The sequence below is a fragment of the Miscanthus floridulus genome, unplaced genomic scaffold (genome assembly GCF_019320115.1).
Source record: "Miscanthus floridulus cultivar M001 unplaced genomic scaffold, ASM1932011v1 os_2177_1_2, whole genome shotgun sequence".
In the NCBI taxonomy this organism is placed as follows: domain Eukaryota; kingdom Viridiplantae; phylum Streptophyta; class Magnoliopsida; order Poales; family Poaceae; genus Miscanthus; species Miscanthus floridulus.
This window is the reverse complement of record NW_027098140.1, coordinates 35,964-60,000: the sequence shown is the minus strand read 5'-3', so window position 1 is coordinate 60,000 and position 24,037 is coordinate 35,964. Positions and strand designations below refer to the sequence as shown.

The 24,037-nt window shown below is 52.5% G+C and overlaps 1 protein-coding gene across 1 annotated transcript; it reads right to left on the bottom strand.

Annotated features, from left to right (window-relative positions):
• Nucleotides 1-4,690: 4,690 nt before the first annotated feature.
• Nucleotides 4,691-5,005, bottom strand: LOC136534683 (uncharacterized mitochondrial protein AtMg00810-like). The gene has a single exon (XM_066527069.1). The coding sequence runs from the start codon at nt 5,003-5,005 to the stop codon at nt 4,691-4,693; it is 315 nt and encodes a 104-aa protein (XP_066383166.1).
• Nucleotides 5,006-24,037: the final 19,032 nt, after the last annotated feature.

The following is a 24,037-nucleotide window of genomic DNA, read 5'->3' as shown; positions in this document are numbered from 1 at the left end:
TAGAGTGTGCTTAATGATAGGTTTACTTTCCGTATCTAAGGACCATTTCTCTTAGTGTGAATCTTGTTGATGATATGTTTAGTATGATGGTCGTAAGGACTTATTAGAGTGGTATTTCTAGTCTTGTGTGTCACTGTGTAAGTGGATGAAGTAGTTTTTGTATAGACTAAGATTATTGTGGTTTAATTTTTTACGGTCCATGTAAGCTGGCAAATCAAAATTGGAACTAGCTCAATTCGCAGAATCACAAGCCTTTGCACAATTCACCTCTGCTCTAGATAAAACAAGTCAGAATCAATTAGCAAGGGGTTGACGATTACGGGAATTGCTTAAACAATCCCAATCATACCCTCTCCCAGTCGGTACTCATGGTTGTTAATAATTTCTATAAAAAAAAGAAACTAGTTGAAGGTAAAAGGTTTGATTTTGAATAAAGCAGAAATGACAAACATAAACCCTGGTACATTCAGGGCCGCTGCTGGCTTTTATTCATTCATTCATGTATCCGTATCCGTATCCATATCCATTCCTAAGTTGAACACGTACGTACGTCGTGCTGTAACACGCAACAGCTGTCAAGCAGCAGCCAAACGACGACGACGGCAGCAGCATGCATGGCCCCCCCGGGCGTATATATAGGGGATAACAAGTTTGGTGTGTGATGCATCAAGGTCTCATGCGGCAGCAACCGTCTGTGCAGCAGGTCGGGTCTTGTTCACACTCTCTTCTGTCAGCGCAGCACATGCAGTAGACCTGGTCGGCCGCGGTGAGTACTGTCGTAAATAAACAAACAAAATCAGCTAGCGTCGAAAACAAAAGAAAATGCATGTGAAAAACACCCGACTACTTACTGTTTTCCAATGTAGTAAATTCTTTCGTATATATGCATGCTATAAAAGATCAATGAATTACCGTTGGGGTGGAGGGCGGCCATGAAGAAGAGCATGGCCACGGCCCAGATGAAGAGCACAAGGATCGCCCTCCTCGTCTTGCTGGCACTGCCAGCCATGTCGGAGGTCGATCGAGCTACGAGAGACCGTATGTGTGCTTGCTTTGCTGCTGGGATTCCCTGGTATCACTCTCGCTTGCATTTACATGTTTTTATAGGCAGGCAGCACGCAGCCGAGCATCATCAGTTTCGTACGTGCGGTGAAACTAGAGGTCAAAACGGGCATATATATTTTTCCTCATCAGCTTGTTTCCACGACTGAACCGATGCCAGCCAGACGTCGTTACTGATGGGCCAAATAAATCCCGATGGCGGCAGATAAAAACTTTCCTTGCTAGATCCTCCCAGGTATATATGGCTGACGAGACGGTAGTAAATGAATTTCACATTGGTTCGATCGCCCTGAGCTTCGACGTCATGTCGACTATAGTCCGTGCGTGTCTCGACTGATCATATTTTGCTATCAACAGGTACATATTATAGCTATAAAAGGAGAAAATGTTTGGCACGGTGGAGCGGTGATCTCAGCCATGATGTTCGACATTTGCTATTTTGCTATCAAACAGGTACATAGCTACAAAAAGAGAAAATGTTTGGCACGGTGGAGCGGTGATCTCAGCCATGATGTTCGACATTTGCTATTTTGCTATCAAACAGGTACATAGCTACAAAAGGAGAAAATGTTTGGCACGATGGAGCGGTGATCTCAGCCATGATGTTCGACATTTGCTATACCAGAGCGAACTATTATAGGACATTAGAATTCACTAGCAAAATGTCTGTGCGTTGTAACGGAACACATGGTTTAGTGTATGATTCTCATGCCAATAGTAATAAACTATCTATTTTTTATTGAATTTATTGATAGGCTTAATCCAACCTTAAATAAATCAAATAAATTGTATGGCCCACCATCCTTGGCTTGCGTATTTGTTCGGTGGAGACACACGGAGAAGAGGGACGAGTGGGTGGAGATAGCAGCCACAGTTTATACCAACTAAATTTCTATTTTATATGGTTTTTTTTATCTATATGCCATTTGGTGATTATTATGTAACCCAACTGAACAAAAACTAATATGGAGCATCACCCTCGACTCTAAGAAGCCTGAAGAGAAGGCAATAGCCATTGGCATATTTAAAAGGCAGAAAATAAATTTTATCCAAGTACATGTCCTTCAAAGACATATCACTGGATAGCCACTGGAACTATAAATCGAAAGAGAAAGAGAGTAAGTTTACACATCTAGAAATTAGGACTTGCCAACTGAGTTACTTGATTCCACTCATAATGTCAATATTTTGAACCGTACACTACTGGAGGCTCGAATTTTCCTATCGGTAGAAAACCGCCAGGTAAATAGCAAATACCAACAGAAAAATTAGAGAATTAATTTCTCTGTTGGCACATATAATTAGAGAAGTAAACTGGCAAATCTAGCCGCAAACATATTTTAACATTATTACATATAATATATGCAAGATTATTTTAATATATGCAATACCACATTTTCATTGTTTTTTGGTCTTGCCAGATTATTCTAATATATGCAATACAACATTTTCACAGTTTTACTTTTTTTTTTGTATTTTATTGTCTTGCTAGATTATTCTAATATATGCAATACCACATTTTAATCCGCAGTGTCCGGTTTTGGCAAGTAAAACTTGGTTTTGTAACGGAACAATCAACACATTAGCATGCTGCATCCTCGCGGTCTAATGTGTTCCAGCGTCAGCATACTTTTCGACCACTTTGCTAGGGAAGCCATGGCCGGTGCTTTGCTCTCGGCCTCACGCTTACTTTTCTTCTTTTCGATAATACAAAAGTTACAAACCTTGCAAAAAGTAGTGCTGCAGAATAGGACATAGCTCAGGCGCTCAGAGAAAGGCAACAAGCCAAGAACCAATTCCAATGTTTCGTTTTGTGTCGGACAGAGTTAGTTAAAAAATCCTGACGGCAAGTTGACGACCGATTCTGTGAATGAAGCAAAAAAAAGAGAGCCAATTTTACTAGTACATCGATTAAACTCACGCATGATCACAATCGATCACATTGTATACACATCATCATGCCCTTGCCAGAAGAAAACTCAAGCCCGGATTGGATGTTATTGTTAACCATGCATTTGCATTGCCACGAATCAGAACCAAAAGGCGCCAGCAATCCGGAGCTCAGTCACTACTCCACTCTCACTACCCTGCCCTTTGCTGTCAGCACCCAGAAATTACAGCCACAATGGCCCTGGGGAGGAAAGGAACTAAACAAAAAAAAAGAAGAAGGTACCTCGTCTGTACAACAAACTTCTTCCAGCCTTAGCTGTTCCGGCGAAGCAAAACCACACAGTACAGGAGGTTCAGGCCCTTCTCGGCATCTGGCACACCGCTCGCTTGCTCGCACGCTCGCAAAATGCTTCAAAGCAAGCCCACCGTGCTCTGGGAGTTGCATTGCATTCTTCACTCCTCGATGCTGTTCTTTGCGTTCCGCTGCTGGATGGCGTAATGTCTCTGCAGCTCTCGGAGCCTCTCCAGAAGCTCTTGGAAAGACGGCCGTTGCTGCGGATCGCTGCTCACAGCAAGGGAAATCATTAACAGGAATAGTTTTGTACTGAGGTTCATTAGTCAAAAAATCTATCCTTTCCTACGTTGGTCCCTCTACTGCCCTGCACAGGTAAGCAGTAAGCTTACCAACACACTCACTCACTATGGCTAAAGGTAGAAGAAGATATTGAGAACAACTCACACACACAGCACAAGCCCAGAGCTGGCCAAAAGCTCTGCTTCTGGATGTGGTAAACTAAACTGCTTTTATATTGCCTTAGGTGTGATATTATATATACAAGGGCTAGTACCTCTACCAGGTACATAGTTGTTGATGAGTACACCAACTACCTACTCCTAAGATACACCAACTACTCCTAGTACTAATAGTACAAAGCTTAGATCAGCCCACTACCTAGACATGAATGATGTAATAGCTACCAACTAATGTACCAGACGTGCCCTATTGCCATACTGCTACAGCAGTAGAGACTGGACACCCGAGCTGACCAAATGACAACTCTGCTGCAGCAAGAGAGAGATCAGCAGCAGATTATGTCTTACAATTCTTCCCCTAATCCTGCTGCTAACCCGATGCCTTGACCTCATCCATGCCAATCGTCTTCCTCAGCTCCAAGAACCGCAGGCGCCCGAGTGACTCGGTGAGGATGTCAGCGAGCTGTCTGCCGGTCTCGACGAACTCGATGACGATCTGCCCTCCATCGATGCAGTCCCGGAGAAAGTGAAACTTGATGTCAATGTGCTTGCCCCGGTCGTGGAGGACAGGGTTCTTGGCGAGGGCGAGGGCGGGCTGGTTGTCCACCATTAGAGCTAGCGGGTGAGCTTCTCACCGTCAACTCGCCCAGCAGCCGGCGTAGCCAGACAGCCTGGCACGCCGCCGTGGCTGCTGCGACGTACTCCGCCTCGCACGTCGATAGCGCAACGATCTTTTGCTTCAGCGACTGTCAAGCAATGGGGGCCGCTCCAAGGAAGACGAGCACGCCGGAGGTGCTCCGTCGCCCGTCGATGTCGCCCGCCATGTCTGCGTCGCTGAAAACAGTGAGCTTCGGCTCACCTTCCTTTGCCTTGGGGTGCCTCACTGAAGACCGTGAGCCGACCCACCCTTGCCGCCACTCTTGGGGAAGATGATCGCTTGATCGAGCGTCCCCTTGACGTAGCGCAGCAGCCTCTTCACCGCCATTCAATGATCCTCGCGTGGGTCCTCCATGAAACGACTGACATACCCGACCGCAAACGTGATGTCTGGCCGAGTATGTGTTAGGTAGCGCAGCCCGCCGACGATGCTCCGGTAGTGCGTCGCGTCCACCTTCACCGCCATGCTGTGCTTGGACAGCTTCAGCCGCTCCTCCATTGGAGTTGCGCATGGCTTGCACTCCGCCATGCGTCTGTGCTCCAGCAGCTTCTCCGCATAGGTGCACTGGCCCAGCGAGATGTGCACCTTCCCCTGCCTCACCTCAATGCCGAGGTAGTAGGAGAGCGCGCCGAGATCGCTCATTTTAAAACGAGCAGCCATCTCGCGTTGAAGCCGTTGATGTCCTCTGCCCGCGCTCCAGTGACGATCAAGTCGTCCACATACACGCCGACGACGAGCTCCTTCTTCCCCCGTTGCCACGTGTACAGCGCATGCTCTGTGGCACAGCAAGTGATCCCAAGCTCGCCCAAGGTGGCGTCGAGCTTGACGTTCCACGCCCGAGGGGCCTGCCGCAGCCCGTAGAGCGCCTTGCACAGCTTGAGCCCCTTGTGCTCAGCGCCCTTGACGGCGAAGCCCGGAGCTTGCTTGACGAAGACCGTTTCCGCAAGCTCGCTGTTGAGGAACGCAGACTTGACGTCGAGGTGGTGGACGCGCCAATCCTTCGCTGCTGCCATGGCCAACAGCAAGCGAACGGACTCCATTCGCGCCACCGGAGCAAAGACTTCCTCAAAGTCGATGCCCTCACGCTACACGAAGCCGCGGGCGACGAGCCGAGCCTTGTACTTGACAATGGCGCCGCGCTCGTCCCGCTTCACCTTGTAGACCCACTTCAAATCGATCGGCCTACAGCCCACAAGTGGATCCACCAGCTCCCATGTCCCATTGTCCTCGATGGCCTTTCTCTTCCAACATCGTCCGGCGCCAATTGTCGTCGCGTTCAACCACTACAAACATCGGCGGCTCCTCTGCACTAACAAGGAGCAGCTCTGGGTCATCGAAAAAACAACTGGCCAACCCAGGAGCTCCCCCTTCGTCGACAATGTTGTCCACCCGCCTGAATCAAACCTCCTCGCCGCCGCGGAAAGCGTCCACTTACTCGTCGATGTCGGTGGGTGGAGAGGTGAACTCGATCGGTGGTCCATGGCCTCCCTATTCTGCCGGAGTGGTCAGAAGTGCTGCTGGACCGCTTGGCACCACTGCCGGAGGTCGGCATCACTGCTGGACCACTCGACACCACTGCTAGAGTGGTTAGATCCACTGCTGGAGCAGTCGGCACCACTCCTGGAGTGGTCGGCTCCACTGTTGGAGCGGTTGGCACTGTTGCTGAAGTGCTCGGCACCCCCTCTAGAGAGTTGGCATTGCTGCTGGACCGCTCGACACCACTCCTGGGGTGGTCGACACCTCTTCTCCAGCGTCTCCACCACCATGGATGACTAAGTGTTCGACAACGAAGGTGCTGCTCAAGCTGCCAGCTTCCCCCGTGCCCGGACCCTCCTAGTCCCAGGCCGCCATCTCATCGAACACCACATCCTAGAGATCACCACCTTACCTCTCTTGGGATCATAGAGCCGATACGCCTTCGTGCCCTCCTCGTAGCCCAGGAGCACCATCGGCGTGTCCTGTCTTTTAGCTTGCCGAAGTGAGGCTTGGTGTTCTTCACATGGCCGATGCAGCCAAATGTCCTGAGGAAGGACACATTCGACTTGCGTCCATGCCAAGCCTCGAAAGGCATCTTGCCCTTCAGGGCTTTGGTGGGCGCGCGGTTGAGGATGAACACCACCATGGTCACCGCCTCTCCCCAAAACTTTGCTGGCATGCTTTTGGCCTTCATCATGGATCGAGCCATGCCGATCACCGTCTGGTTCCGCCTGAAAGGATCAAGATGCCCAAGAGGGGGTGAATTGTGCTAATTCTAAATTTCTTTGCAATAATTAAATCCTATGGTTAGCCCAATTAACCCCTTGTGCCTAGTAGAAAGTGTTTCTAATTGTTATACCTCACAAAAGACTTGCAACCTAAGTTCCAATCCTACTCTAGCATGGTAATTCTATGAATGTAAAGACAAGAATTGAATTGCTCAAAGTAAATGCTCAAAGTAAATAGAGAAGGAGGAATGTGGCGATGTTTTGCCAAGGTATCAGAGAGTCGCCACTCCCCACTAGTCCTCGTTGGAGCACCCGCGCAAGGGTTGTAGCTCCCCCTTGATCCGCGCAAGGATCAAGTGCTCTCTACGGGTTGATTCTTCGACACTCCATCGCGGTGAATCACCCACAACCGCTCACAACTTGAGTTGGGTCATCCACAAGCTCTCTGGATGATCACCAAGGCTCCCAATCACCACCAAGCCATCTAGGTGATAGCGATCACCAAGAGTAACAAGCCTACGAACTCTCCACTGACCATGACAAGACCTAATGAGAAGGGTGGATGCACACTTTGATACTCTTGATCTTCACTAATGAGGGCTCTCTTTGGGATTCTCAAATCTCAATCACCTCACTAGGGACCTTGCTCTTCTTGGCCACTCTCTAAGGTATTTCTCAGTTGTGGGAATGAGCAAAAGTACTGTCGGTGTTTTTGGACCGGCGAGTCCTCAACCAACTAGTAAATTTGTTAAGGCGTGTTCCCAATTTCAGATCGTGATGCAAAAGAGACGCAAGGTTTATACTGGTTTGGGCAATGGGTGCCCTATGTCCAGTCTGAGAGTTCGATCTTGTATTCCTTGCACCGAAATGCTCGTAGTAGGGGGTTACAGCAGGGCCGAGAGAGAGGGAGCTGGTCCTAGGTCTCTACGTGGAAGCGGTGTGGATTGCTTGAGATGTTGATCTCGAGCAGCGAGGAAGCGTGCGCATTACAGAGTATCGAGTGTGTGTACGTCTATCTCTTGAGAGCGTGGAGCCCGTCTTCATAGGCCTTATCGTAAGCGTTCGATCCCCCTAAAATGGCCCTGGTCCCTCCCTTTTATAGTTGAAGGGGGGACAAGGGTGATACATGCGCTAGCTACACGGCGTCGTTGCGAACGGAAGGCGGACTGTCCGAGCCCTGTAGCCTGTTCCTGTGGCGGCGTGGTCAACGGAGTGGGTCCCATCCTTGAAGTACTGGGGTGACGCGCTGGGTCACATCCGATCCTATGCGCCGTGGGGCTCAGTGTCATCTTGAAGCAGGGCGTGGCGGTCGACATGCCGGTTAACTGTGGGTTGACTACGTGGGAAGCCGAGGCCCGGTTGGTGCCGAGGCCGAGCCATTGTGGGAGGCTCGCAGATGTGAATCCCTAGGTTGCCGAGACCCTGAGTATATGGTCGAGCTTGGGGGGAGCAAGTAGGTCCTCGTGTGCTGATTCCGAGGCTATGGTGACCCGGACTTAACTCCCCATGTCGCGTTGTTCCTGGGGTAGGGGTTAGGTGGCACAGTGTAGTGCAGGCGCTGATCTGGGGCACAACACTAGAGCACAGTGGCCAGTAACCCCTACCTGTCCTGTCCTGGATGGTATGGCAATCGATGTGACCTCTCGTCTCAATCGGCCGTTCCGTAGTGTCGAGCCACCGTCCAGCTGATATTGCGGGAGTAGTTGGCGCATATAATGGGACGTGCGCCTGGTCGGGGGACTGTTCGAGGGCAGAAGCGATGGGTTTGTTGCCGAGCCGGCCTCGAGCGATACGGAGAATCTTCGTCCGAGGCTTTATGCGTGGGGCCTCGGGCGAGTACGGAGAATCGTTCCCCGTCGAGGCCCTCCCGTGCGGAGGCCTCGCGCGAGGCGAAGATTTGGCAGGCCGTCGAGACACTCCCGTGCGAGGCCAAAGGCGAGGCGGAGAGCCAATGGGCTCGGACGAGGCCGGGGGTTAACCAATGGCTTACCTTTTAGCTTTGTTTTTTATGGGGGTTTAAGTGGTTCTTTTGATATACACTCGGGTACCCCATTTTATGGTACCCCGACAGTAGCCCCCGAGCCTCAGGGAGAGCGTGATAGCTCTTCTTGAGGTTTTGACGAGGCTCGACTTGCGGTAGCTCCTGGCGGAATGGTGTTTCGTACTTCGAGGCCTTGGTGGATTGCGCGTGAGCGCACCCGCCAGGTGTAGCCCTCGAGGCCCTAGGGGAGTGGATTCATTCCTCCAGGATCTTTTTCTCACGTTGAGCGAGAGATTTTATCGTATTTGCCGAGCCCACAAGTGCAGAGTTCGGGTCATGGGGGTTTCGGCAAGGTCGCAGGAAGAGCCCCCGAGCCTCTACACGGAGCGAGAGGGCAATCAGGAGCTCCCCTGGCTTTTTGTGCGACCCTCATGCTTCCTTTTCGCTCGAAAGGAGGGGTGAAATATGCCAGGCTACCCTCGGTGGGCGCGAGCGGTGACACTTCTGGTGAGCTGTTATCGGGTAAGTCCGAGTGGAGGCCCATGCCCCGTTCGCTAGGGGTCAGCTAGCGGTCTAGAGACGCACTCCAAGAGTACCAGAGGGTTTCTCTAGTGGGTGCCAGGGCCATTCACTGGGCCTCGGTGGCTCGGTGCCTCCCTACGGTGGGATAACATTCGGAGACCTCCCTGCCGGTCTCGAACACGACTTAGGACATCCCGAGCGATCGTTTGCTCAGGCCTTGGCCATACGCAGGCTCACCCATAGTCGTCCCTGACTCCGTTGCCCTGGGGCGGCTGTCGAAACCCTCGGGGGCCCAGCCTTCGAACCCCTGGACCGTAACAGGCTCGATGCCCTTTATCGCGTTTTTCCAAATCTTCTAGCGCGTGCTTGGGTCGCTTGTCTTTGTCTTGGGTGCAGGAGGAGCCCCCGAGCCTCCACACAGAGCGAGAGGGCGGTCAGGGGTCCCCTGACTTTTTGTTTGACCCCTCGCGCATCCTTTTCGTTTGGACGGAGGGGTTGTTTGCCGAGCCCCATCGAGTGCGAACCTGGTCGCTGGGTCTCAGTAAAGTTGTTGGAAGAGCCCCCGAGCCTATGCACGGAGCGAGAGGGCGATCAAAAGTTCCCCTGGCTTTTTGTACGCCCTCGCGCGTTAGGGTTTGTTTGCCGAGCCCCCCTCGGGTGCGAGCCTGGGTCGCGGGGTCTCGGCATATCTGCAAGAAGAACCCCTTAGCCTCTACACGGAGCGAGAGGGCTATCAGGAGTTCCCCTGGCTTTTGTACGACCCTCGCACGTCCTTTTTGCTTAGAAGGAGGGGTTGTTCTGCCGAGCCCCCTCGAGTGTGAGGCTGGGTCGCTGGGTCTCGGCAAAGTTGCAGGAAGAGCCCCTTAGCCTCTACACGGAGCAAGAGGGCCGTCAGGGGTTCCCCTAGCTTTTTGTACGACCCTTGCGCTTCCTTTTCGCTCGGAAGGAGGGGTGGAATATGCCAGGCTACCCTCGATGGGCGTGAGCGGTGGCACTTTCGGTGAGCTGTTATCGGGTAAGTCCGAGTGGAGGCTCGTGCCCCGTTCGCTAGGGGCCGGCTAGCGGTCTAGAGACATACTCCAAGAGTACCAGAGGGTTTCTCTAGTGGGTGCCGGGGCCATTCGCTGGGCCCCAGTGGCTCGGTGCCTCCCTACAGTGGGATCCCATTCAGAGACCTCCCTGCCGGTCTCGGACATGACTTTGGGCGTCCCAAGCGTTTCGCTTGCTTGGGTCTTGGCCCCGTATGGGCTCGCCCATAGTCATCCCTGACTCTATTGCCCTGGGGCAGCTGTCGAAACCCTCGAGGGCCCAGCCTTCGAACCCCTGGACCGTAATGGGCTCGGCGCCCAGTCCCTTCGTCCGAAAGGAATCGGGTGGGGGATATCTCCCCCATTGGCTGGACAACGGCAGGCGCACCTTTTGAGGCGATTTTCTCGGGGAGGCGGAACGGTGTCTGCCGCTGTAGTGGTTGGACACGACGTGGCATTAGTGGATGGAACATAACTATTCCCGCGATTAATGAGGAAAAGGTGGGCACATGGGCGGTAAAATCAGATCGGGATTAACTGTGTCGGATCTGAGGGAAACTTCCCCGATTTGTCGCCCGTCCATTTTGCCTTCACCCTGCATAAATACGCAATGAGCCTCGCCCCTCCCCTCCTTACCTTGCCTGCATCAGCTTTGCCACCCTTGAGCCGTCGCTAGAGCAGGTTGCACCGGGAAGAAGAAGGGAGAAGGGCGAGGTAGGGAGAGAGAGAGAGAGAGAGAGACTCACCGCCGTATTCGAACCCTCCACCATACTCATGGCTGGCAACATTGTTGTCATCGAGGCGGACCCTTGGGGTCCATCCGACATATACATGGAGATGCTCCAGTCGCTCATCGACGGCGGTCTTCTCCGCTCGGTTACCGACTCCAACAGGCCAGAGTGGATCGCTCCGTCAGGCGAGCCGGAGCCAAGGCCCCACGATGGCTATGTCGTGAGCTTCGTGTCTTTTCACGAGCGTGGCCTCGGCCTTCCGGCGGACTGATTTATGTGGGCGCTCTCGCACTACTATGGCGTGGAGCTCCACAACTTCAACCCCAATTCCATCACGCAGGCGGCCATCTTCGTCGCCGTCTGCGAGGGGTATCTGGGGATTGCTCCCCATTAGGAGCTATGGCTCCACCTCTTCCGAGCGGGGCATACCACTAAGCCAATGGGTACGTCGGGCACGAGGAAGGCGGTGAGGGCCGGCGGCTGCACTCTCCAAGTGTGCCAGGACCGTCAGTATCTCTACATCCCGGCCCAGCTCGCGTCAACGAATCGCCATTGGTACACGAGCTGGTTCTATCTTTGCAATGACGACGGTGGACTTCCCCCCTACATCGGGTGGATCGTCGGGAGCTGCCCGGAGAGGTGGAAGTATGGCGTCCCGAGAGAGGATCAGCCTAAGCTGTAGCCGCTCCTGGAGGGGCTGGAGAGGCTACGGGATCGCGGCCTTACTGCGGCTGTGGTCATGGCCACCTTCCACCACCGAAGGGTGCTGCCGCTGATGGCTCGGTGGTGGCGCCTGTTCGAGATGAGGCCAGATGAGCCGATCGAGGGCATCCGGATGTCTACCTCCGCCCTCTCCGATGAGGAAATTCTTTGCTGGGTGAGGGAGACGGTGGAGGCGAAGCTGAGGAGCGGTGGCTTGACCCCCTTCACGATGCGCCCATCGCGAGGGTTCCTCTTGCTGGTAAGTCACACGCCGCTGCAGCCCCTGAGGCCTCCCCGTTTCTTATCATTTCTTGTTCCTTTATCCGTGTTCGCCGTTCCTGCAGGGGATGAGGGACGTGCGAGACTCCCCGCCGCCCGTTCCCGTGGATGCAAGGCGGCGGGTGGTCAACCAGGCGCACGCTGAGGCACAGAAGAGGTGGAAGGACGCCAAGGTGGCGAAGCGCACGAAGAAGATCCTCGCGCGCGAGGAACTGGAGAAGCGCCGCCGGCAGCAAAGGAAGGACGCTTTGGATGGAGATGACGAGGGTGAGATGGGGCAGGGTCCCCTAGACCATCTCCCTGATGTCGGGGAGACGATGCCCAGGGCGTTAGCAAGCAATTCGGCGCTCCTAGGGGGAGGAGGAGGAGCTGCCTTGGGGCCAGCAATCGCCTGCCCTGGGGCCGAGGCTGACACGCCCGAGGCGCGGGCGTTGGGAAAGCGCGCCGTTAGCCCGGTGGGCTCGACGGCAGCGGTGGAGCAGGTGGCGGCGGGGGCGACGCAACTGCCCCCTCAGAGGACCGAGGGGGCACCGGGGTCTGTCGAGGACTGGTCGGTGCCGGGGGATACAGAGGCCATGCCTCTGCCTCAGCCTCCGCCATCGCCTTCATAGAGGAGGGTCGCCGTGCCGAAGTGGCTGTAGCCCCGCTCGAGGTAAGCGTATTTTTGGCAGAGTCATAGCATTTTCTGTTCGTTCTTCGGTCTCATGCCGACCATGTAACTCGCCCCTAGTCCAAGGCTTGCCGCCGTTGCGGGAGAGCGCTCGGGAGGCGGAGGTCTATCCGATCTCCTCTGATGATACTTCCCAGGCGCAGGAGGTGGTCGATGCCAAGGTGGTCGGCGTTGTGGAACAGCCGGCTCTGATCCCGGGCGAGGGAAGCTCGGCCCTCGTGCGGGTACGACCCGAGCCCCACGGGTGGGATCACCCGTGTGTTCTGTGGCAGAGTCGGGACGACCCTAAGGGGGAGCCTCTGTTCGCCCTCGAGGATGCGGCAGAGGGTGGGCGTTGGGACACCTTTGAGCAATACCGCCAGCTCGCGGAGTGGTCACTATGGACGGCGCTATCTGTGGTGGCCGACGATCTGCCTGGCGTCGCCCAGGTTTGTGCCCTCTTTTCTCATGTGGTGTCATCTTTTTCCGAGTTTTCTTGTAGTGAATGACCCCTGTTCTGCTTACCCAGGAGCTCGAGACCCGGTCCCTTGGGAAGTCAGTCTTTCTCCAGCAGAAGAGGGACGTCTGGGACCAGCTTCAGAGGCAGAAGGGCCTGCTTGCCGGCGCCAACGAGCTCCTATCGGCGCGGAGCGCGGAGGTGGAGGACCTCCGCCTTCGCTGTGCCGATGCGAAGGTCGAAGCGGCCACGACCTAGGAGCAGGTGGCCCCTTTGGCGACGCGGGTCAAGGAGTTGGAGGAGGAGCTGACCCACGTCGCCGGTGATCGAGATGCCTTCAGGTCCCAGGCTGAAGAAGCAACGGCCTCGGGCAAGGTCCTTGCTGGGCAGCTAGGGGCGGAGCAGAGTGCGCACCAGCTGACGAAAGGCGCCTTGGATGAGGCCCTTAAGGTGGCTGAGGCCTCCCGGACCGAGGCTGTGGTCTAGAGGGGAAAGGCCGAGGGTGAGTCCTATTCCCCTTGTTTTATTTGCTTTTCTTGTGTTACAGATCCGAGGGTCCCCTGCCCACCTTATATAGTCTGGGGGGCAGGGTTATCGATCTGGAAACTAATCCTAGCCAGTTACAATTGCCATAGGTGGCCGGATAAGGATTCCTATTCTAACCGACCAGGATCTTGCTTGATCTCCAAATCTACCTTGATTCCTTGCGCGGGATTCCGAACAGGTTGGTCGGGCCGCGTGTCGTCTTCTAGTGGGCCAGACCCCCTGATCCGGGCCGGCCCAAGCCTAGCCATAAGGATATAGGGGTTAATACCCTCACAGCTAGTCCCCGAGCACCTTGTATTATGCTGCGACATGCCGTTCGATCTCCTTCGACTAATGCGATCCATCTTCATGTCATCTCCAACTGATTGAAACATTGACCAATCGAATGTGCCAGCATTATGGTCAAAACAGAGAGCAGTAGACCACAATTATAGCCGAAGATTCCGGTTGTCCGAAGAATGCATGGTGCTCTAAAGAAAAAAGAAAAAGATTTCTTTCCTTATCAAGTGTGCCTACTTGTATTTCTGAAAAGAAATGTAAGTGACCCTTGGACAATAGTAATTCTGGCAATCAGTCAAAGCGTAGGGGTCGATAAAATAAGCACATTCACCGCAAGGTGAAGTGTGCCCACTTAGTCCCTGAGTCTGGTAGTAGGTGACGTAGGCACGTGGTGCCAGGGTCTAAAAAGAATTTCCACTGAAGTTAAGAATCCAATCATCGTACAAACAATACGAGATGCACCGGCAGGTGCATCATACCGATGTAGTCCCCGAGCTTGCTGGAAGGCAAAGTATAAACCTTGTAGCAAGGTCTAAATAAATGCCTCTCGACTATATGTGAGTACAAATCACATGTAGCCGAGGAGAGCGGTCTCCGAGCAGTGGTCGGAATAGTCCCCGAGCTTGCTGGAAGGCGAAGTATAAGCCTTGTAGCAAGGTCTAAATAAATGCCTCTCGACTGTATGTGAGTACAAATCACATGTAGCCGAGGAGAGCAGTCTCTGAGCAGTGGTCGAAACAGTCCCCGAGCACGGTAGTGGTCTGAAAAGTCCTCTAGCGCGGTAGTGGTCGGAGCAGTCCCCGAGCACGGTAGTGGTCTGGACAGTCCCCGAGCACGGTAGTGGTCTGGGCAGTCCCTGAGCACGAGAGGTGCGGTAAAGAACCAAATGCCACTTGTACTATTATTTGGTGTATTTATTTATCTTCTTACTCTATCAAGTCCAATCTGACACGTCTGGTCAAAAAAGTAGACGGGTATAGCACGTCATACTGCCTTCTTGTCCTTTCAAGTAAATAGTCACTTGGCACCTATAAGGAGGTGCGTCAGTGTGGGCCCTCTCACACTGGTAACGAAGAGGCGCATATATTGGTGTGTGCGCACTCACACTGGTAACGTTGAGGTTGTGAAAACAACCGTCTGTGGCATGTGTGCACGTCTCCCAAGAATCTCGGGCAGACGAAACGGCGGAACTCTTGGTTAAATATAGTATAGAATTGGTAAGTTACTTTTTACCGAACCCCATTACCATTCACCGCCGCAGCCTTCTTCTTCTCCTCTTGCCAACCCTAATATCTCTGAAATCATCACCAATCAATCCTCCATCGTATCCTCTTTCATCAACAAGGCTGGATTCATGGCGAAATGTGATGCCCAGAAGAAAGCAGGAGTCATGGCGAAGGAGTGGTGGAAGTCGAGAAGCAACGAGCAAACCATCGAAGACCTCGTCATCATGGGAGTACTCCATAACAAGGAACTCGTAGGATGGCGTGCGCTGGAGGGTGAGGGGTACCCCGATCCACAACCAGGTGAGATTGTGGTTTTCGAAGACTTCTTCAAGCGGGGTTTTGGGGTTCCAGTGCACCCTTTCCTTCAGGGGCTCTGTCTGTACTACGAGATTGGGATTTGCAATCTGCATCCCAACTCGATTTTCCTTATCTCCACCTTCATTCATCTTTGCGAAGCATATGGCGGCTTCCAGCCCCATTTCGACTTCTTTCTCCATCTTTTCTGTCTGTGGAAGAAAGGAAGTGGTGGCTCAAAGATAGCCGGAGGTGTGTACCTCAACCTCCAGGATGGGATGAAGGCCCAGTACCTGCACTGCCCTTGGAACACGTCGCTTGATGACTGGTACAAGAAATGGTTCTACATCCGCGAAGAGCCGAACATGATCACGCTATGCGACGTGGGGTTCATTCCAGAGAAGAGGACAAGCTGGTCAGAGAAACCCGAGCACCTGGAGCAGATTTCAGAAATACTTGGAATGATTCCATGGAAGAAACTGGACGGTCCGAGCGTGGTCGGGAGCTTCATTAGCCAACGGATCCAGCCCTGCCAGAGGAGGGTACATCCTGGCTACGAGTACCAAGGTAGCGCAGACCCGACGAGGATGAGGCAGGAGGCACTTGACAAGATCGAAGTCAGGGCCAGAATTGGAGAGCTTTTTAACTTAGCTGATCCAAATTATGTCAGATTGAGCGACATCGAGCACGCTTTCAAGCTCGCCCAACCTCCCCCAAAGGTAACTCATCTTGCCTTGTACCCGTAGTCTTATGTTGTAATAGAAACTTACTGTGTTATCTCCTTTGTGTTTCCTAGATTAATGGTCAAGATAGAGCAACAGTGATTGTGTTGCCACCCCCTAGTGTAGATTGGCCGCAAGTTGTCGACCCAACCGCCCAGTCCAGCGCCAGGGTCGAAGACGTCGACTGGGCCATGCTCGGAGTTGGGGAGGAGGCAGCGGCCAAAGCTGCTGGTAAGCGGCCAGCGACCGGCAAGCATCGTCAGGCGATCTTTACTCTATTGGACGATGACACAGAGGAGGGAGAGGATGCAGACATCTTCCGACTCATCCCTCGAAAGAGGAGGAGGCAACTAGAGTCAATGGAGCAAGGCGGCTCCTCCGTGCCGATGGGACCCACATCGCCGACCACTGCAGCGCGAAGGACAAGCGGTGGAGGGGTCGAGCACCAAGCCCCAGCGTCGGTGCTAGATGTAGAGGGAGACCAGGTGTCACCCGCACAGCACGTGGAGCAAGCACGGCCGAAGAGATGTGCCTTTGCCACATCATTCCGCGCTTCCAACATATAATTATTTGTAACTTTGATGTAAGCTTGCAATTTTTATTGACTATGGTTGCCTTCTGAACTTATCTTGGATGTACTAGGTCGGCGTCCACCGAAAATCCGGATCAACTAGCCGGGAGCGGCGTGGCTCCGGCAGCAATTGCGGAGAGGACTGCCCAACAACCGTCCATGGAGGTACCCATAGCAGAAAATCCATCGGAGCCTCAGCCCACCAGCAGTCAGACAACAGTCCCCGAGCAGGGGGTCGAGGGAAGAGCCGAGCCAAACACAAATGCTCTGAGCACCAACCCTGCGTAGGGTGATACCTCAGCACCAAGGGTAACGGGTCAGACCGAGGAGCAGCGGATGGAGGCGAGAGCACAGAGCACGTATGTCGATGCTACAGCCCGTGGGAAGGCCATAGTGATCGCAGAAGCTGCTAACTCCGGACCAGCACCGATACCCAAAGAAGAGGCCGAAGAGGACGAAGTAGAAGAGGTCCTGGGCCGTCCACAGGACAGACGACAACATGTATATGTGTCGCGCTGGTGGAACGACTAATGGGGTGTTCATGAGGAAATCCCAGAGGTCGAAGAGACCATGAAAGTTGAACGAGCGGCGAAACGACTGGTGACGGAGGTCCAGGTATGCTTTAATTCACTACCTGATCTTGCTGTCTAGTCAAACTTTCTTACTTAGCTTTTTGCACACAGGACTTAATGAAGACCGCAAGGTACAGTAAGAAATGCTTCGACCAGATCAAGGGGATCACTGCAAGCAATAAAGAGCTGACGGTCGAAGTGGAACGCTTGCGCCACCAACTTGAAGCCACCAACCATTAGAGGACAGAGCAAGAGTCCTAGAACTAGAACCTGGTCGTCCAACTCAGTAACAAAGAGCAGGAATTAACAAGTAAGTAGTCACTTTATCACAACGAGTGCATGACAATTGTTGTTGCGTTGCTAGTAGTAACAGCTATAGTGCAGGCTTAGAAACCGAGGTGGTCCGTCTCCGAGAGGAGAAAAGTCATGCGGTCGTAGAGTGTGATCACCTGAAGGAGGACAACAGAAAACTGGCGCACGACCAGTCGCAGCTCTGGGACCACACGACCAAGATGAAAGAGGAACTAAAAAGTAAGTTTTCCAAACCCCTTTGCTCACTTTTGTTGCCCGCCTTATCTTGTCATTGTATGACATTTGAATAGCTTGTGCAGTTTGCAGTTTTAAAAGTCAATGCCAAGAAGCATCTGGAGGCCGTGATAAAAGAACGTGACGGCTAGAAGGCGCAGTGCCAAGAGATCACCGAGGATCAGGACACGTGGAAAAACCGGTGCCATGAAGTGGCAACGGGCATTTTGCCGGTCCTCAACCTTATCGATCCAGCACTTATAGAGGACGTGCCAAGGACGCCACAGCTCAGACTGGTTGATAGATGTCGAAAGGCATGGGGATGGTTCCAGGAGTTCATGAAGGAGGCGGGTGAGTACACAGACGCACATGTGCTAAGCATGGTGTGTGCTCACTACCCCTTGATCGATCTCAAATGCCTAGAGGCTGGATACCCAAAGGAGGTAGATCCAGACAAGGCTGAGGAGCTACAGATGACCCAGCTGGACTTGTCGGCAAAAATTATTGGCGACAAATCAGCTGGAAGCGCCGTTAGTTTTAAGCCAACTGGCGAAGCCTGTGGTCTCAACCAGCTAGGCATCGGCGGGGCCATCTTCTTGAGCTCGACCAGTACAAGAGTCCTCGAGACTCAAGCACGATGTCAGGCGCAGCGAGCAGTAGGTGCCGTGTGCCCCGACCAGCCAATAGGATAGGCTATAGCTGTAGAAGAAGATGTAGTTGTGTTATTGTAAACTTGGACCTTTTCAGGCAAGCTTGTAATAACGTAACTGTATATCTGCATAAGCTTGTTTGTTTTGTATAAAACGTATTTAAGCTTGAAACTCGTGTTGGTGTAACTAAGTGAGAACAAGTTAGCGTTCTGTTTAGTTGTACCAGTTTAGTCGACACGTCATCCTGAAAGGTTTGTACGGCCCTGGTTTGCCATATGGTCGGAGTGTGAGGTGCGTGACCTGTGCACATGTAGACACACACACAAGTCAAACCAGAGTGGACCTGCCGATCACCCATAGCGTAGAGAGCAGATCCCATGCACGCGTTGGGAGGAACCGGAGACAGGGCCTGCTCCGTAAACCCAGAAAGGAATGGTGGTCAGTTTTGACTGGTTGAGTTAGAATAACCATAGACTTCGAAGTGACACATTAGAGTGGTCGGAGAAATCATAATAGCTTTATTGAATTAAATTGAAAGTACAAGAGGAGTACATATCTTAGTAGTTAAGCATAGAAACGCCTAAGCTTGTCGATGTGCCATGAATTGGGTACGTCCGTACCGTCCAGGTGTGCTAACCTGTAAGACGTTGGTCGTGTAACTTCCTTGATCATGAAGGGCCCTTCCCATGGAGTTGCGAGTTTGTGGACACCAGCCTGATTCGTCTTCCACTTCAGGACCAGGTCCTCGACCACAAAGAAACGCTCCTTAACATTCTTGTTGTAGTACCTACGCAAAACAGCAAGGTATTTGGCTGTACGTACACAAGAATCAAGCCGCTTCTCTTCTGCACTATTCACTTCTAGCTCCCGCACTTCATTGACCTTGTCTTCGTCGAAGTTCTCTACCCTTGCTAATCTGAAGGCTATATCTGCTGGGAGCATTGCCTCAGCACCGTAAACCATAAAGTATGGTGATACGCCGGTATTGCGACTGGGCTGGGTTCTGAGGCCCCAGACCACGGCTGATAACTCTTTGAGCCATTGTCTGGGAGCTTTGTCATTTTCTCTGTACATCCTCTTCTTCAGTGCATCCAAGATCATACCATTTGCCCACTCAACCTGTCCATTAGCTCTAGGGTGCGCCACCGAGACGTACTTTACTACTATGCTCCTTTCATCGCAGAAGTCCCAAAAAGTGTTCCCGGTGAACTGAGTACCCAAATCAGTGATGATGCTATTGGGTATGCCGAAGCGGTGGATGACCTGGTCGATGAACGTGACAGCCTTTTCTGAGGATGCCTGTACCAGAGGCATGTACTCTATCCACTTAGAAAATTTGTCGATCAGCACAAAGACACATGTAAATTTCCCAGGAGCTGGTTTGAAGGGCCCGATCATATCCAGTCCCCAGCATGCGAAGGGCCAAGAGGCTGGTATTGTCTGGATCTCATGTGCTGGTACGTGGATTCTCTTGGCGAAGAACTGACAACCCTCACAATGGCGGACTAGCTTCTCTGCATCGGCTACAGCTGACGGCCAATAGAACCCTGCTCGGAAAGCCTTGCCAACCAGCGTTCTCGAGGCCACGTGGTTGCCGCAGGAGCTAGAGTGGATTTGGTCCAGGAGATGTTCGCCATCCTCCTTGGTTATACACTTCATCAAGATTTCCTCCTTTGTGTTCTTGCACCATAATTTGCCATCGACGAGTAGATACTGCTTACTGCGACGCATCAGGCGTTCCTTTTCTATCCGATCAGTGTAACCGCTACCATCTGTTAGGTACTTGATGAAAGGTACTCTCTAGTCGGGCTCATTGGTGGTCGGAGGTGGCTCGGTGGTGCTTGACGCCGGAATCGTAGCCACTAATAGCTGGTCTAGAAGCTTGTCGACCGTGGGATCTTCCTCTTCGATGGAAGGCGTGAGCAGGTCTTGAACGAATACGCCATGTGGGACTTTGGCTTGGGATGATCCTAACTTTGACAGCGCATCTGTTGCTTGATTTTTGTCCTGGACCACGTGTGCGTACTCGATGCCGTAGAACTTGCCTTCCAGCTTTCTGATCGATTTGCAGTATGCATCCATCTTTTCGCTGGTCGTGTCCCAGTCCTTGTTGAGTTGGTTGATGACCAGAGCCGAGTCTCCATAGACATAGAGATGTTTGACACCGAGCTTGACCGCAATGCGCAAACCATGTAGGCATGCTTCATACTCGGCGGCATTATTTGATGCTGGGAAATAAATCCTGAGGACGTACCGGAGCTACTCCTTGGATGGTGACACGAAAAGGACTCCTGCTCCTGCGCCATCGATGTTGAGAGAGCCATCGAAGTACATCTTCCAATACTCATCGGGCCCCTAAGAGGCAGGTGTGCTTAAGTCTGTCCACTCGACGATGAAATCGACGAGTGCCTGAGACTTGATTGTAGTACGGCTTGCAAATTCCAAGGAGAAAGGGCATAGCTCCATTGCCCATTTGACAACATGCCCGTTCGCATCCTTGTTGCGAATAATGTCTCCCAGAGGGTACTCGGTCATGACTACCACATGATATCCATCGAAGTAATGTTTCAACTTTTGGGATGTTATCAGTATGGCATAGATCAGTTTCTGAATCTGTGGGTACCTGGTCTTGGATTCATTGAGTACCTCACTGATGAAATAGATTGGTCGTTGTACCTTGTAGGCGTGGCCAGGCTCATCACGCTCGACCACCATGGTAGTGGAGACCACTCGATTAGTTGCCGCAATGTAAAGTAGGAGGGTTTCGTCTTCTCTGAGAGCAGTGAGGATCGGAGGTGATGTAAGGAATTGTTTCAACTGTGCGAAGGCAGCATCTGCTTCCTCCGACCACTCAAACTTCTTGGATGCTTTGAGCAGCTTGAAAAACGGTAGTCCTTTTTCTCCTAATCTTGATATGAAACGACTGAGAGCAGCCATGCATCCGGTAAGCTTCTAAACATCCTTCACCTTTTTGGGCGGCTTCATGTCTAAGACAGCTTTGACTTTTTCCGGGTTAGGGCGTATGCCGTCGTGACTGATGACGTTGCTAAGCAGTATACCAGAAGGAACACCAAAGATGCACTTCTGTGGGTTTAATTTCCATTGGAATGTATTAAGGGCTGCAAAGGTGCGTTCTAGGTTGTCAACAAGGGTATGTGCTTCCTTGGTTGTCATCTTTGAGGCAAGCCTATATGGCGCGTTGGTAGGTAGCCCCGGCGTTCTTGAGCTCGAATGACATGGTCTTGTAGCAGTAGGCGCCAAAAGGCGTGATAAAAGATGTCTTGATCTGGTCATCCTTTTTGACAACGATCTGGTGATAACCAGAGTAGCAATCGAGAAAGGAAAGCAGCTCGCAACCGACGGTTGAATCTATGACCTTGTCTATGCGAGGTAAGCCAAAGGGGTCCTTAGGGCAGTGTTTGTTGAGATCAATGTAATCAACGCACATTCTCCATTCATTATTCTTTTTGCGTACAAGAACCGGGTTGGCTAACCACTCCGGATGATACACTTCTTTGATAAATCCGGCTGCCAAAAGCCGTGTAACTTCTACCCTAATCGCCTCCTTCTTGTTGCGAGCAAATCATCGTAGCTTTTGCTTGATAGGTTTGGCCTTGCCGTTGACATTCAAGGAGTGCTCGATCAAGTTCCGAGGTACACCGGGCATGTCAGCAGGTTTCCATGCGAACACATCCACGTTGCTCCTCAAGAACTTGATGAGCGTGTCTTCTTATTTGGGATCCAGGTTGGCCCCGATAAGGGCTATTTTGCTGGGATCACCGTCGACCAGCTGGATCACCTTGTGCTCCATGGACTTGATGTTCTTGCATGGAGCCTCGAGCTCTGGGATCTCCAGGTGGTCGGCTGAGGTCTTCTTGGCGTCGAGCATGGTTTCAGCCATGCGAATAGAGAGGTCATGAGCCTCTGCTATTTTGAAGCTATCGTCCTCGTAGGTATAAGCTGCGTATACGTTGCCCCTGAGAGTTAGAACCCCTTTCTCGGTAGGCATCTTGAGCACCAAATACCTGTAATGAGGTATGGCCATGAACTTGGTGAGCGATGGTCGACCAAGGATAGCATGGTAGGTGCCGTCGAAGTCAGCGACCACGAAGTTGACGTAGTCGGTGCGAAAGTGGTCCGGGGTCCCAAATTGCACAGGTAGCGTGATCTGCCCGAGAGGTGTAGAGCTCTGTCCAGAGAGAACACCCCAGAACTGTGCCTCGTATGGCTTGAGATCCGCCTGGGTTATCTTCAGGGTTGGCAGACTGTTCTTGAACAGTATGTCGATGGAGCTGCCGCCGTTAATCAGCACTCTATCGAACTGAACCTTGTTGATACAAGGATTGAGGACCAGGGGAAAACATCCTGGCTCGGGTATTGCAGCCCATTGGTCCTTTTTGCTAAAGGAGATCTCGTGGTGAGACTAAGGAGGGAGCTGCGGATCCATGATGAGGTTGTCGGTGTTGGCCACGTTCAAGCAGGCGTGGGCGAGCAGCTTGCGTTCTCGTTTGGTCTCGATGGACACTTTGCCTCCAATGATGGTGTGCACACGATTGGTTGGCTTGACGTACTTGTGACAGGGATCTACGTCTTCATCGTCGTTGTCCTCGTTGCGCTGTTCCCCTGCGTCGTTAGGCTTGTCGGATGTATCCGGAGCCTGTTGACGCGTGTAGATAGACTTGAGAACGCAGCAATTCTCCATGGTATGGTTTGACTTGGGATGGAGCTGGCAGGGCCCTTTCAATGCTTTGGTGTAGTCTTCTTCGTAGTTATGACGTTCGCCACCTTTTTTAACGGTGTTGACCTCACCGTCGTCTTCCTGAGCACGCTTGCCCTTGTAATCGTCACGGCGATTACGCCACTGATTATGCTGGTCGCGGTGGTCGCGGGAGTCGTTGCGCTGGTTGCGGCGGTCAAAATTGTCGTTCCGATCACGGTTGTCGTGGTAGTCGTCGCGGTGTGGGGGGTGGTTGGAGCGTGGAACTCTTGCTGCTTCTTTGATGATTATTTTTTTAGCATCGTCGGCGTCCGCATATTTCTTAGCAGTGGCCAGGAGCGCTGTGACTGATTTAGGTCTCTTGCGGAGGAGTTTGTCCCTTAGGGCGTCGTGGAAGCGGAGGCCAGTGATGAAAGCCTCGATTGCCTTATTGTCGGAGATTGACAGGACCTTGATGCGCATCTCTGAGAAACACCGGACGTACTCGCAGTGGCTCATCTTTCCGATCTCGAATCCGCTGCAGATCATATTTGTTGCCCGGTTGCTCGCAAGTAGCAATGAAGTTGTCGATGAAAGCTTGCTTGAGCTCCTGCCAAGAATTGAAGTAGTTCACCGGCAAGCTGACCAGCCACTGGTGGCCCGCATGGCCGACGGCGACTGGGAAGTAATTAGACATGACGTGCTCGTCAGCCATGGCTGATCTACACGCGGTTTCGTAGAGCATGACCCATAATTCAGGGTTCTCCTTGCCGTCGTACTTCTGAAGTTTCTCGAGCTTGAAGTTCTTGGGCCATATGACTTGGCAAAGGTGAGAAGTAAACTGCTTCAAACCCAGAGGGCCGTGGGTAGTATCATATTCCATATGGCGATGGCTTTCGTGGGATGCACGATCGTGGGCTCTCTGGTTAATGCGATCACACAGATCACGTTCTCCGAGGTAATGGCAGAGATCGTTATTGCCATCATGGCGATCCCGGTTGCCACCCTGGTTAACCCTGCGACCGCAGTTATCATGGCGA